The following is a 16,409-nucleotide window of genomic DNA, read 5'->3' as shown; positions in this document are numbered from 1 at the left end:
CCTTAAGTTCCAAGCAGTGTTCTGGATGCTTGAGAGACAGAGCAAAAGGCAGAGAAAAAAGAGAGGAGAGGAGAAGAGAGGAGCGGGGGAAGGGAGAAGAAAAGAGAAAAGAGAAGAGAAGAAGAGGAAGAAAAGAAAAGAAAAAAAGAAAGAAAGGAAAGAAAAGAAAAACCTTGACTTTGTAAAATTCAGCTTCTGGGGAGGCAGAGATGAGCTTGGAAGGATGACAGTTCATTTTTATTTTGAACTTTCATTTTACATCGTTGTGCTGTTTTTTCTTCTTCCTCCAAGAGAACACAGTCATCCATCACTTATTTTTAACAGTGGTTTTGTTCGGAGATCAAAGGTTGTTGGGTTGAAGTCCTATCTCTCTTTTCCCCCAGATCTACTTACTGTTTCTGTTCTTACTTTGTTCAATTTGCTTGCTTTTCTGTTTCACTGCGGATACAGAACAGTGTATGTCACTTATTTTATATTTACCTGATGTTCTGATGTTTCCTCGTAATTTCTGTGATGCTTTCTTAGGTGAAATATCCAGTAGATCCTACTGTCTCCTAAGGGTATCATATCTGGAGACAGGATGTCCATCTGTCCTTCATTAGCAGTGGTAATTTTTATGTATCTGTTCAAGATTTGTCCAGTATCTCTGATATGTTCCTGTTGTTTCCCATTTGTAATTAATGGAATACATTTTAAGATCATGAAAATACTCTGTTTCTTGTCAACAATATTTCATATATTTAGTATTCCTATCAGTATTCTGGCCTGATCTAATCTTTCACTGTAATAGTTGCAAAATGAGTTCTGACTGTTCTATTTCCTCAGGCTTTACTAGTTTATCACTGACATTCTCCTGTAAGCAAATGTCCTTCCTCCCTCCCTCCCTTCTTCCCTCTCCCTCTTTCCCTTCTTTTCTTTTTTCCTTTTTTCCTTTCTTCCTACTTTCCTTCCTTCCTTGCATAATGAGCTACCTATTTAATTATCAATAAGGATTCGATCCATTGTTATACTTGCTTATGTTGGTACACTTTCCAAAAAAGAGGTGGGTACATCTTCAAGATGTCTTCTCTTTCTTTGTAATTTCTTCCCGTTTTTTGATACCTCCTTAGTTTCTGACCTAATAAGCTTACTTTGTTCCTCATCTATGAAATAAACCATTTCTCCAGGAAATGCTGGTTCCTTCGAGTGGCCTTGAATAAGCTCTTTTGAGACCAGTATGCCTTTGCTTCTGGGCCCTTACCTCAGATATGGAATACATACATATGTGCACATGTATTCATATGCTTGCATGTACACATGTATCGGCAGAGTAGTTTAATCCAAATATTACTCACACTCCCCAGTTTAGTGTATCCTCATTAGATTCATTTATTTTCTTTTTTCCGTAATTATATTCTTTTTTTTATTATGAGTTTCCTGGCTTGTAGCATCAATACTCACCCATTTGCTCAGTCCTGTAATGAAGCTACAGTAGTTTCTGAATTGCTTTGCCTATTGCTTTAGTCAGTAAATAAACCTAAAATTTATGAAAACTTAACCTTTTTACCTTAAACCCAACTGAGCACCTCTCTCTGGTATACTTTCCACTGCATTCCCCTGGTGTTGCCCTCCTTGTAGATTATTAACCTCATTGTTTTCTCGATTGTACTCCCTCTTATTCTTTTAGCTATCCTTACATGAGTTTCTCAGAAGTTTTCCTTATTTTTCATCTGAGAAGTAGGAAACTATATATACTCTCATGTACTTGTAAGTCATGCTGTATAACTTCATTGAGAACAAGGCACAGTGGCACATGCCTACAATCCCAGTACTCTGGGAGCCTGACAGGAGGATTGCAAGTTCAAGCACTGCCTGGGCAACTTAACAACTCAGTGAGACACTGTCCAGATAAAAAGTATAAAAAGCTGGGGCTGTAGCTCGGCTGTAGGCTCAGACATCAACACCAGAAGAAAATAAATAATAATAATAATTAATTTTGTTACAGATGTGTAAGTATGCTATAGTGGGTACATATAGTTTATTCAATCACCTGTCATTTAATATTTGGGTACTTTTCAATTATTCAGAAATTCTAAATAACACTGCAACCAATAGCCCTGTGTGTGTATTTTCAGTGTAAACCTGTAGGAATGGTAATAGATTAGTCCATTTTCTGTTACTATAATGAAATACCTGAGGTTGGTTAACTTTATAAAAAAAAGAGATTTAATTTGCTTACAGTTTGGGGGATACAAGAGCCCATATGTTGTGATGGTCTTTTTGCTGGTATTCTCAAGGCAGTACTGGTCATCGCAGGGTGGGGCACAGGGCAGCATGCTTGTGTCTTTTCTGGGCTCTCATCTGATGAAGCCACACGTGTGGAATGTCTACCGTATCGACCTTTTCTAACCCGACCCACTTGTTAAAGGCTCCACAATTAAACACCATGGTTAGATTAGGTTTTTCACCCTAATCTGAATCAAATGATGTGAAGTCAATTTTAACCATGATGATTTAGAGGTGACTATGCAGTATCTCAGTGGGCAGAGAAAATTGGATTGTTTCATTCTTTCATTAAAATCAGTGATTAAGTATCTGTAATGTGTCCCAGGCACTCTCCTGAGCTCCCGAGCTATAATGGTGAAGAAAAATGGACGGAACACCCAGCCTGTGTAATTAACAGTGTAGTAGCTGTACATAGGTTAGCAACCTAGAACAAAGGAGACTTACTTAGAGAGAATAGATTTTTGAATTTAATATTTTTTTGACCTTCCCCGAATCAATGACAGTGCATATCTGTAGGCCAGAGGTAACTTTTCCTTTTTAAAGTGAGCAAAGAAAGAGGGAATTTCAGGACACAGAGCAACAGCCAGTCACATAGTTTCTTTCCTGTCTCTTTTTGTTTTTGATTTTTGGGTTGCTAGGGATCAAATCCAGCACATGCTAGGCATATCCCTGAGCTACACCCACCGCTTATTGTCTGCTTTAAACAATATTGAATATCGTTTAAATAACACATTGATTTTAACCGTCTACTGCGGTATTTTTAATGTTCAAATAAATGTGAACCCCTTTTTTCTGTCTTTTTGGGAAAACTGGTCACATCCCTATTCTACAGCTGGGCCATGTTTTCCAAGAGGTACAGGTTGAGGTGTGTTTGTCCCTATTACTTTCTTTGTGTTAGAGATTATTTCTTATAATTACATATACAGTCCAGTTACTATTAGTTCATTTCGAGCTAGTTCAGTGGGCAGGATTTTCTACGATTTTTTTAATGTTTGTAGGGTGTTATGGGTTAAGCGTGCAAGTCCATCAATGTATTCTACATGCTGAATTTATCTTCTGGGAAACATGTGTATAGACCTTATTGTGGTTTGCTTTAATAACAAATGGAAATCAAGATTAATGCCATTTTTTTTTTCTTCTAATAAGTGAAGATGCTTATATACTTCTTTGAAAATAGTACTGTGAGGTCTTTTAAGATCTGAAAGGGAGGTTGACTAAAGGGTTCCAGAACACAATCTAGATGTCTACATCTTAATCCCTTGATTATATATGTGAAGTTACATGATAAAGACCAATTAAGACCTGGTACAAGTAGTTCTTACTTATATTTATTTATTCATTTATTTTTGGTCTTTTTGAGTCAGAGTCTCACTATACAGTTCAGGCTGGCCTAGAACTCACTTTGTAGCCCAGGCTGGCCTTGAACTCACAGCAGTCCTGCCTCAGCCTTGTAAGTCCTGGGGTTATAGGCATGTGCCACCACTCCTGGCCTTAGCCTTTATGTTAGTTAAAACATTAGCTGTCAATTTTTTTAACCATTTTTTTAGTGTGTGTGTGTGTGTGTGTGTGTTTTCTTTTTTTAAAACAGGGTCTCACTATGTAGTTCCAGCCTGGCCTCAGACTCACTATGTAGACCAGTCTGGCATCGAACTCATGAAAATCCTCCTGACTCAGCCTCCTGGGTGCTGGGATTACAAGCACACTCCACTGCACTTGGATACTACTATTTTTTGTTTGTTGGCTTCTTTTTTTTTGTTTTTGTCTTTTTGAGACGGTATGCAGTTAAGGCTGCATATGCAGTTCAGGCTGATCTTCGCTATGCAATTCAGGCTGATCTTGACCTCACTTTGTAGCCCAGGCTGGCCTCGAACTCACAACAATTCTCCTGCCTCAGCCTGAGTGTTGGAATTACAGGTGTGTGCCACCATGCCTGGCTTGGATACTACTATTTTTAAATTAAGAGTTTTACTATGAATTACGTTGACTATTGTCAAATGCTTTCTCTGTGTGTAAGGAGTTGATTCTGTTTCTCCCCGTTTTAGTTAGTGAATATAGGGAATATAGTACATTTATTCTTGAATGTTAAAACAACCTAAAATCCTAATATAAATCCTACTTTGCCATGATATTTTCTTTATATGTTGCCACGATTTATTTTTTTTCTGTTTTTTTGTGGCTACTTTTTAAATTTTTTTATTAGTACTTGTTTGCAATATATAATAAATACATTCATCATGGGGAATTGGTCCCTTTACCGATTGGTCCCTTTTACCAGAGCGAGAGAGAGATGTACTTCTATATATAGTACTTCTCTCTATATAAACATATACTAATTTATATAGTATGTATATATAAAGACATATACATTTATGTTACATAAATGTATATCCATGTACATCTATGTACATAAATGATACATATGTGTAGCTAGATATGTAGCTATATTTAGCTACATATCTATATTTTTGTAGATATGTATAAAATCTCTATTTTTGTAATGTCTGTCATATTTGGATATTTACTCTAAAATATGTTGATAAATGATCCTTTTGTATCTATGTTTTTGAAACATTTTTTAAACACTGCTATTATCTCTTCTTGGAATATATGATAGAATTTATGAGTGAAAAACCATCAGGGTATGGACTTGTTTTTTCTCTAGAGGGGAAGACTTTCAGTAACAAATCCAATTTTTTTTAAAAAATAGATGTAAAGCTATTCATATTTTTTTGTTTCTTCTTGTGTCACTGGTAAATTGTATTTTTCAAGGAATTTGTCCATAAAATATTTGGATTTTAGAAGTTACTAATTAAGGTAGTTGATTATATAGATAATTTTTACATACGTGATTTTCCTTATGATCATTTAAGTAATTATTTTGTTTATATACAGAGAGAGGTACATAGATTCTATACTTGAATATATATATATATAATCACATTACTTTTATGCTAGTAAAATATTAGGGTTGCTCAAAAATGTTTATTAATCCAAACTATTACCATTTGTATTTGACATATTAAAATTATTCAGAAGTGATTTCTTTTTACTATTTATTTTATTGCCTTCTTTTTCCCACTTGAACCTTGTTTTCTCTATGCTAATAGCCTCTCATTGTAGTCTGTTGACTCTTAAATCAAGTCTTCTATGAGTGTGGTCTCTAGTTGTATCCATTTACCTATAAAAGCCTCGAGTTCATCTATCTTTATAACTGAGTAATACTCCATTGTATAAAAATAGCACATCTTTATCTATTCCTCAGTTGATGGGCATTTGAGTTGTTTCCAAGATTTAGCTATTATAACCAGACTCGCATTTGTAAACATCATATTGTCTTCCTAATGTAAGAAACTGAAAGAATAAGTAAGATCCAAAAGATATGACATTGGTGAAAGGTAAAGAAACTGCTCAAAAGGAAGGAAAACTGGGATGGGGGAAGGGAGAAAAGAAGGAATGGAAAGTTAAAAACAAAACAAACAATGACCCTACACACACACAAGATAACTAAAATAATTGTACTAATAATTTCTTAGTTCATTGAGAGGAACAATCAGTGCTCATATTTTGCAGGCCTATATCTTGTAATCTGAGCAACTACTTTGAAGATAAGAGTATGCAATGTAATAACCATTATTAATTTCCTATCATCTTGTTTTGAAATTCTGTATCATTTTTATTGTTTTTTTATTCTCTTAATTTCCTATCACCTTGTCTGAAATTCTGTATTGCTTTTATTGTTTTTATGTTGTTTTGTTTCTGTCTGTGTGTTTGTTAATGTTTTCATTCTTTGATCTTTAAAATAAAAAACAAGCCTTCTAATAACTACATTCATTTTTTTAAAGATACAAAGTAAAGTAGTGCAAAAGTTAAGAAATTTGGGGTCCTTTGTGCTGCTGCTGTTACTGTTATAAATAACTCCGCTTTTAATTGCCAGGATTACTAAAAATATCCTCCAGTGGATGGAACAGGCTTTACAGCTATTTTTGTGGCAAAGCCACTGGTGATGACAGATATTGCATCATATGTTGCTGTACTGATTATAGTAGTCACATACTTTGTCACCCGAGCAAATTACAGGCAGGTATTCAAAGAGTATCAGGAAACATAAAAGTGTTGACATTTGGAATCATTGCACTGAAAGGTTCCCTCTGTGGCCAGTGTTTTGTTAGAACTATGAAATATTTTGTAGAAGTACACTACTTTAAGCCTTTGATAAAGGCTGTTGGTATGGCTCAGTGATAGAGCTCTGGCTGAGCACACAGGAGGCAGTGCTGGCTTTAGTCTCTGGTACTGCACAATGAAAATAAATAAAATACTGTCAATTCACTCAGTTCTCCCAAATTACTTAACAGTTAAACTATATTGGCAGTGTAACTGCTTAAAAAGACATCCTGTCTTGTCTAAATGAATAAAGATGTTTTGAAATGAACTATTCCGTGAGTGCCTTTTCTTAATAAAATAACATCTGAGCCAGTTCCAAACTCTGTGAAAACATCCGAATTTTACTAAAGAACTATACGTAGGTGTTGAATAGAACTATACATTGTTGAATAGGATTCTCATAGGGGGATGAAGAAACACACAGTTCTATAAATCTTCATGATTGGGTCCAGCTTCTACTCTTGAAGTAAATGTTTTGTTTGAACTTGTTTAAAACATTTTGTAGCTTTCTGATTTTTTTGTTTTAAATAGCAAAGCATTTGGCTCTACTTTAGCTGTATTCTCTCATAATTCTTCGTCCAAATTTCACTCGTATCTGAGACAAATCAACAGAGAACTTGTACTAGTGGAAATAATATTCAATTAATTAAAAATCAAGAGTATAGAGGAATATTGTTTCTGGCTCAGGGAAGAGGGGGGTAATCAAACCGGTAGGAGTGATGAAAGTAGCTGCTTATTAGTAAATACCTGCTTTAATGCGGGATTATTATAGGTACTAACACAGTCATCAGAACAGTCTTGCAAAGTAATTTCTACTCCCCTCATCTGAAGATAGCAAACCTGAGGCCTAGAAAGTTTAAGGTACTCTTGGTTTCCCTTCCTACTGCAGTCTTGTTCTGTTTAATGCTTATTTATACCTGTAAAGATAATTATTCTTATTGTTTTCATCGTGTTGTAACAGTGACTTGCTTTTCCTCTTAATTTTTCCTGTGTGGACCACAGAAGTGAAGAATATAAATGCTACGATTTCTGTTTCTTCCCAGCTGCAGGATAGAGCCTTAGAACTCTACAATGTAATTTCTGATTATTTTGGGGTCATATCTTACTAATGTTGTCTTATTTTGCTTGTGATTCTAAAATTAGTTCCACTTTATTTTCCAAAGTCTATCCAAAAACAGGATGCAAGTCATTTCCAGAGAGGTACATCAGTTTCCTTGCTTACAATTTTGTAAAACAAGCTTTTTGTACTCTTCCTCAGAGGAATGCTTCTAATGTGGCCTGAAATACACCCAAATATTAACAGTGACCTTTGTCATTAGAGTGAGATAATTATTTTTTCACTGCTTTTTTATATTAGATCAAACTCTATAAAACTGCCAGTATGTGACTTAAGGTGGATTTCCTAAAGGAAGTTTTGTGCATTTAATCGAGTGTTACAGATTGGGCTGAGGCCAGCATAGTGTCTCAGGGTTGTGGTTCCTGAGTCCCTTAGTTGTACCCGGTGTCCCATGCCTTGTAGACTGCCCATCGGATAATGCCACTAGTTGCTATCATTACAGCCAGGTGGAAGTTAGACCTCCTTTGTCTTCTTAAGAGCATTTTTTCTGGAACCTTCCTCCATCAGAGCTCTTTCTTTTCATCTTTATTTTATTTTCATTTCATCGGCCAGGCTTAGATCTTGTGATGATTCCTAAAGTAAAACACGAGAAAGAAAAGAAGTGCTATGCTGTGATCAGCTCAGAATTACCATTCAAGCTAGAACAGATTGGGAGGACTTTTCCTTCATCATCATTACATCTATTACTTTTAAGTATTGAAGTTAATACAGTCAAATGGGGAGATGTGTGTGGGGGGGTAAAAATAGCTCAAGCCTCTTGATTAAAATAACTTGTATTGAATGTGTTGTTGCTATCCTAATTTGGTTTTTGAGTAACTACTAAAACATTTTGAACAAAGGAACCGTAACACTGAGGAGACACTCTCAGTTTTCTACTTTTTGTAGTTTTCAGCTGCCTCACAGAGAAAAACTGAAGAGAAATCAGAGACAGCATAATCTGACAACAAATTACCTTCAATTTTCTCAAAGAAAAATGATGGAGACAAATATCCATAGCCATGCTCAGAAACCTACATTTAAACAGAGCTTTATAAGACAGAATAATAAATGGAAACAATATATCCATGCTATTATGTCCAATTCCTACTAAACAGTAAAATTATTATTATTATTTATGGTGGTGTGTACTAGAGGACATTTTAAAAATTATGATAACAGCTTCTAAAAGCTAGTACTTCTCTCATTTCAAGTCCAGTCTAGTAATTTCTGTCAAGTATATAATTTAAAAAGACTTGCATTTGCTTTTTGGCTACTTCCATTCTGCTTCATTGAATTTAATATTATACTGTATGTGTTTATTACATTTTGTGCCCAAAGTTCCTTGGCCATAAAATACTTTCCGACTGTTAACATCAGCATATCAGAATCAGAAAGCAGATTTGATACAACTGTTCAACTAAAAACCCTAATTAAGAAGGTCTTATTCAAATAGTTATCAGTTTGAAAGTAGTAATTCCTGAAGCACTACATAAATTGTTAAGTGTAATGTACCATCAGAATAAGCACTGGCTATTCAGAGTGAATAGAACATAGGAATGTACTTAAGTACTATTTGTTCTAGAAGGTAATGTCTATCTTAAGATGTCCAGTGGTTTGTTTCTAGTAGAATAATTCATATTTTATTTTTTTAAAGGGAACTATTGTAATTGCCTTTACTTAGATGGGTCTGAAAGAGAACTGTTACTTAGTTTTTGTTTTTCTTGAGGCTTTATTTTTCTGTAGACATTGAGCCAGAAAAGAAAATTTTCTTTGCTCCATTAATAACTGGGAATCACAATGTAAAAATTTCATAGTCACAAACCATATGTGGCTCTTGAGCAGTTGACCTGTAGCAGGTATGACTGAAGAAATGAATGTATAATTTCATGTACTTTTTACTAATTAAAATTTTAGTTTAAATTGCCATATGTGGCTACTGGCTGTTGTGTTGAACATTATAGATCTAAATCAAAAGGGTTTGATCTAGTTTCAACTATTTCTAGTAAGTTAAAGCTCACATAGAACGGATGAATCACAAGTTTCTGGTTATGTAGCATTTGACCCATTTAATAAAATGAGTGTGGCTTCGGTTTAAAATTTACATTGTGCTGTGATGGTTCAGAATTGTGCTGTGATGGTTTGGATTGCAGAAGGTGTATAATAGGCTGGATTGAAGTGGAACGCAGAACATGACCATGTGTGGCTATTTTACACGCCCAACCGCAGGACAACATGAGACCAGGACTTCATGTTTATGGATGGAAAAATCCTGGGTACAATTTTAAGGCATTAACTTTTCTCAGTGTTCTAACAGAGTATTTATTATCTGAAACTTGTATATCTTGTTTAAAATAACCCAGAGGAAAAACCTCCTAGAGCCTACTGTTTGCAAATTTACTTAAATGAATAAACAGTAAAAATCATTAACTGAACTAGAACAGTTTTTCCATTCAAACTTGAAAAATAGCTAAAATGAGGTTAAATGTATTAATGTTACCTAGTTGCTTTGCCACATAAAAAATACATGGTGATTAGGGTATAGGAAACAATCCGTTACAACAGGTGTAGTAAACACAGCATACAGGCACATAAAATTATTTTCATGTCATGAGACATCCGTAGTGGTTGTTTGTTGTATTATTAACTCAGTGGCCTTTTGGTGACAGAGATGAACTACATCTCTGTAGTTGTCTCAACCCTGAACTCATATCTGTCCTGTCATGACTATGTGAGGCTGTTGTTCCAGCTGTCACAGCTGTTTGAGGCAACAGGAAGGTGGGAAGCAAGAACGCATACCATATTTCTCTCTTATGAGGGAATCAGAATTTCCCACAACTATTTCTTCATTGCTTGTATTTGCTTACAAATACAAAAACATCAGTCCTTTTATTAACAAGCCGAAAGAGAATGAATAGTGAGCACACAACCTAAAAAATGTCGTTATTTGATTATTCAGATTTTTTTCTTTCGGTTTTTAAATTTTGTTTTGTGCTGGATATTGAATCCCAGCACTTGTGAAGTCACTGAGTTGTTCAGAATGGGCTGAAATGTGGGATCCTTCTGTCTCAGGGTCCCAGAGTGCTGTTTAATGAATAAATTTGTGAACTGATGAAAGATAGATAACTTGGTGTTTGGGGTCATTGAATGAAGAGATGACTTCTCAGGAATTATTATTAAAGGGTGTCACTTTTTTTATAGAAGTTAGATGCCACCAGGGCAATAGTAACAGTAATGACAAATCTATGGCATCAGTGCTGCAGACAGCAAGTGGAGCCCTCTCTGGGCACCTGAGCCAAGTTGCCCCAGCAGCCAAGCATTGGATAAGTTGTTTTTTCTAAGCTAAAACTTCAATATTCAGGTTTAATTGCAGTGCTGACACTTTACCATAGAAGAGCAGATTTTGGATTGCAGTTTAATGGTTTGCCATCACTGGCCTAGGACATAGGTATTGTTTTTTGTTTTTAGCAACAGGAGTACATTGCCATAACCAGAGTAGCTAAGACATCTTGTGTTCTTTACCTTTTCTGTCCTCTTTTTTTTCTTTCTTTTCTTTTCTTTTCTTTTCTTTTCTTTTCTTTTCTTTTCTTTTCTTTTCTTTTCTTTTCTTTTCTTTTCTTTTCTTTTCTAATTTAGCATTGGGAATACTGTTGAACATTGGACGCCTCAATTACCCTTTAGATTTCTCTGACTAATCCCTCCACAACTGAAATCCCTCCACCGGATTTACTGTGGTAAATACGGGGCACCAGAATGTGACTGACTTAAGTGCTTCCTGTGCTTCTGTTACTGACTACTTGAATGACCTTGTAGTTTAGTAAAGATAGAACATTATTATTAATTTTTCTACATCCTACGTTCTAATGTTGAAGAACTTCTGTTTGCCACTTTCAGGTAGTTCACTTCCAGTTTTAAGGATCATCAGCGCAGGGTTTGAACATTAGTAAAAGATGCCGTCTTTCTTTTCTCTTCTCCCGTTATTCCAAATTGGTCTAATTGCTGGAGACCTATGCCATTATTTATTTTATCTAAGGCATTGTTATGAATTTTAGGCAAAGCACTAAGAAAGGAGTAGCTGCCAATTTTATTGTGAAACAGTGTAAGACAGTTTTAAGTTATGCAAGAATTGTGCACTCCACCCTCCCCAGAAGCTTACAGTTTTCATCCCTTCTGAAAAATTTGGCAACATCTGCTTGCAGTTGCTTTGATATGTAGTAGTTCATCGTAACAGAAATGAAAAGATTTCATTTATTTAGTTTATAATGCCGTCTTGAAGTTGTTCTCCATTTCTTGGCAAGAATGTTTCAAACTGATGTCATCGTTCTAGTCTGTAATAAATAATTTCCTTTTCTGACATCAAACTCTAGCTTGATAGTCTCTGTTATGGCTTTCTGTGTATGCAGTAACTTTGGACTCATGGATTATTCATAACATAATCTTTTTAAAAGTTTTTCAAATATAATTAAACTCATCTCTTGTCATAGCAGCAGTGGTTTTGATGACAGTTGAAGTGGTAGCAAAACAAAGAGCTTTGACCAGCCCTGGGCGTATACAGGCAGTTGCACCTATGTGAAAACTACTGCCTGACAGCAGTTATGAGATACCATCAGTTGGAAGACATCTCCCAAGTTCAGAGATGATGGAATAAAAATATATGTCTTATAAACTATGAAATATACTAACATTGATGGAAGATAATGTAGCTTCAGTCGACTTTTACTGACCACAGTGGAAGCCTACCTGTCCTGCTGGAATGGGGGCTGCATTCTCTCTCCTTTTCTTTTTGACCAAAAATCCTCCTGTTAATAGATCAAGACCTATTTTCCTATGTAGTTCTGTTCTGTCTTCAGGCTTCTTTGAGTTTACCAGAACCTCTTAGAACGTTCATATGATCTCTCCAGGCAGTAGGAAACGTTGGATTTTTTTTTTTTTTTATTTCAAGTGATGCTCATTTTCCCCATTCTTCAAACTGCTGTAGGATTCCTAAAAAGGAGCAAGTGGGTGGGGAATAACAGCTTAGAAGATTGCACTTTGGAAGTGGAACCTAAGGAGTTAGTTTTTAAAAACATAATGTGATTAAATAAGAACCTGTGAAGGAGAAAGGTGCGTGGAAAGGAGAGTTGCAAGCACAAGCCCGGGCCTGGCCCTCCTTCGACATGCGCACAAAGCCGGGGCCGCTGCACATACAGCACATGGGGGTCGTGGAGAAGCTCCTGCTGTTGGGGCTGAGTCACACGCAGGATGTAGATTTTAGCAGCTCAGAATGCCCTCAGATCATCAAACACTCCGGAGTGAGGCATGATACACGATCATTTTTAGGTTCTAGAACATTATTCTGGTGACCTGTGAAAGATAAATTGAAGTTTAAATAAAACTAAGGTGTAATATTCTGAAGCTCTTTCAGTTTTTCAGATGAGGGGTCACAGCAGGGATGGAGGCTGAATTAGAAGCGGAAGGAATTGAAAACATTGGGAAAATATAGTGCTCAGCAATATTCAGGATATAAGAAGTAATTAGAGGTGATCTTTCTGCTCCTGCTGGAGAGGAGATGAAGTGGGTGACATCATTATTTGACTTCAGACGATACCGAGGAAGAGAAACTTTCAGGTGGGAAGGTGATCGGCTAAAAATATTCCTTGTGGAGGAAGCAGATAAAAATGTCATCTTTATGACTAAGTTTGGCGTTTGACTCTGTCATGTTAGAAAGAGATTGCTGTTATGTTCTGTGCAGCACACAGTAGGTGCTGGAGAGGATAGGGTTCTGAGGAAATCCAACCCCAGGAATGCAATATTCTAGGCAAAGAACAGTCTTATATAAACAATTTCAAGAAAATAGAGGAATAAGTCAGGCGTGGTGGCACACATCTGTAATCCCAGCACTTGGGAGGCTGAGGGAGGAGGATCATTGTGAGTTCGAGACCACACTGGGCTACAAAGTGAGCTGAAGGCCAGCCTAAGCTGCATAGTGAGAACCTGTCTCAAAAAGAGCAAAAAAAAAAAAGGAAAAAGAAACAAAATAGGCATAATGCAATAGGATAGATTATGCTGGACAGCTACCCTTATTCACAGTGGCTTTGAGATTAATGATGAGTCTCGAAATACGTTCCTGAGACACAGTATGATAGTATTTCTTTGTGCCAGGTTCTTCTCTGTCAAGAAGCATCCCGTGCCATTTGGGAGGTGTTTCTTAGGTTCTCAGACACTTTCTCACTGAGAAGGCTGCAATGGGATTCCTACTAGAATTTGGTTGAGTCCTAGTAATTTTGTGCTTTTTTTTCCTCACTATATGAAATAACACTTTTGATTTCATAGATTGATTTTTTAGCAATGTGCAAATTCATCATGAAATTGAAAATGGTTTAAAAAATAAAAAAAAATTAGAAAATGGTTTTTAAGCATCAAAAGGACAAGAAGTTATAACATGGAGTATGAACATTACATTTTTAAAAGAAATAATCTGTAATGTATCTTTGCAAAGATTAAATTTTCTCTTGTATTAAAAAATATAAGAAGTTCATTAGCTTATACTATTCATGTAGAGATGTATTCTAAATTGCTAACTAAAAATTTGGATAAGACAGTAATATGAAAAAGAGTTTTACTCATTCTCAGATACATCTTCAGTGAAGTTCTAAATCTTACTGGTAATTACCAATGAAGATTTATCAGTAAACTCTACACACCTTTGAATATAACTTAGTATGCCTACATTATTTAAATTATGAGGAATAGTATTAGCAGGAAGTTTCTTAAAAGCCCAGATTTAAATTAATAATTTGTATGTTTAAAATTAAGATCCATTAAAATTTGTATGACAAAAATAGTACTTCAAATTGCCATAAATTAGTCAATAAAAGAAAAAGCAAATTTTTGCCATTGCGTATGTTAAGAAACTTTGTCTCATGTATGGATAGTCATATTGTAAATACCACACTATAAGTTCTCAAAGCATTATTTTTTCATACACTCTACTTGTAGTTCTGTATCTTTAATTAATTTTCTTTTCTGAATACTTAGAAATAGGATCTGCTAAACAATTACATTTAAAGAAACTAGAAACAACTGCAGTGCATACCTAAGTCAACTGATTCACTCATGGGAGGATATAACTTTATTGTGACTATAGCGTGGTTTTTAATTACCCATAAAATTATATATAAAATTTCTTGGAAAAGTTATAATTATTATTCCACGATAATATCTGAAATAATCAGTATGCACAAAGTAATCATGTGTTTTATTGGAGTCTTTCATTATAATTCATTTTGATTAAGTCCTTTTTATTCCACCCTAAGTTTTGAATATTTTAAAATGTGTTTTAATTTGTTGCAAAAGTGACATTTATAGTGTTCTTTTCTTGCAGATAAGAATGTGCCTTTTGATGAGAAGACTTCATCTTTCTACCACGAAGAGCAGAGTTTCTATGTTTAAGGAATAAGAAGCCACTGTATAAATAAGGGAGTGGGTATTTAAGTTACATACATTATGACCTTTAATTTTTTTGTTTCTGCAATAAATGCCATACTTTGTTATTATATTTTGTACAGAAGTGCTCTGTTAATGGGCTTACTGTTGTTAGGGATCAACTGTAATGTAACAGTTTATCTGAAAATTTCTTTAAAAGAGAGGGTTTTTTTTCCCTCATGAGTTTTTGTTTCTTGCTTACAATATTGTAAATTGTTTATGTACTAATCAGTTAATGTTATTTTTGTTGGTATCATATTTTAAAGAACCATAAAACCTAACAACAGTCTAGTATGTAAAAGTAATTAAACCGTCCTTTACTGAAATATATTTCCCATTTCTGTGGGGAAAAGAAGCCAAATTTATTGTGTTGTTATGGATTTTTAAAATATTAATAAATGAGTTTGCAATGCAATACAACATATGTGTTTTAAAATTCTTTTAACATGATACAGATGCAATATGTTTAAAATATAAACCCAAAGCCTATAAAATGATATATGAACACATATGTATGGCTTTTACATGGCTTCTAGAGAAAACTTCTCAGAAAGTCTTTTCATCTGTTAGTAACTTTCATGTAGAAGTACCTGGTACAAAATAAGATAAAAGCTATTATGCCAATATTAAGTAATAGATCAAATACAAAGTGAGATACCAGTGTGTAATTTGATTAGATATTTCATGCATCTGTGAGTGTTAGTCATTATACTTATTCATAATATACTATAAGATAGAGTTAATTGCAAAATAAAGATTATTCAAAGCCTTAATCATGTGATTACATGGTAGAAAGAGGAATTAAAGTAAATGCATTCACTTTGAAGTCAAGGGTTTTATGTAGAGACTGACTTCATCATCTGCAAACAGATTATTTAACCCCATTGAACCTTAGTTTCTCTCAGTGTAAAAGTTAGATAATTTATAGGAAAAACATGGATGATAAACTCAGATGCTTTCTGACACTAGGGAGGTCATTTAAATATGTGTAACAGAAAGAATGGGCTAGGATACGTGCATATTACAAGACAGTCCCGAATTAAGTGGATTATCACAAAGATTTATTTCTCACTCATGCCACATAGGTATCATGGGTTCTAATTACTCTTTCATCACCATTTCTCTGGACAAAGTTGCTGAAGAAACCTTGCCTCCAATATTGTCTTATAATAAGCACCCAGATGTAGTGAGTCATGTGGTACCTTAGAGGCTTCTGCTTCCAGTTGATATTCTCAATTCCCACTATGTTTTTTTTTTTTTTTTTGGTTTTGGTTTTGGTTTTTCTCCGGTACCGGGAACCGAACTCACGACCTTGCGCTTGCCAGGCAGGCGCTTTTGCCGCTGAGCTAAATCCCCAGCCCCTCCCACTATGTTTTATTGGTCAGAAACCTCTAAGGCTGCTCCAGCCCTCAGTAAAGAAAGGATA

At 35.1% G+C, this 16,409-nt stretch overlaps 1 protein-coding gene across 1 annotated transcript in view; it reads left to right on the top strand.

Moving 5' to 3' along the window:
- Window positions 1–15,403, top strand: part of Fam174a (family with sequence similarity 174, member A) — a gene marked incomplete in the record, with an annotated part of 34,632 nt that extends 19,229 nt beyond the window's left edge. Inside the window, 1 exon segment of the mRNA XM_013513060.1 lies at window positions 14,883–15,403. Coding sequence (XP_013368514.1) covers window positions 14,883–14,886 — 4 coding nt within the window.
- Between the last annotated feature and the right edge of the window lie 1,006 nt (window positions 15,404–16,409).

This window comes from Chinchilla lanigera, unplaced genomic scaffold (genome assembly GCF_000276665.1).
Source record: "Chinchilla lanigera isolate Chin_1 unplaced genomic scaffold, ChiLan1.0 scaffold00017, whole genome shotgun sequence".
Lineage (NCBI taxonomy): Eukaryota > Metazoa > Chordata > Mammalia > Rodentia > Chinchillidae > Chinchilla > Chinchilla lanigera.
Note: the sequence above shows the minus strand (reverse complement) of the source record. Positions and strands in the feature narration are given on the sequence as shown.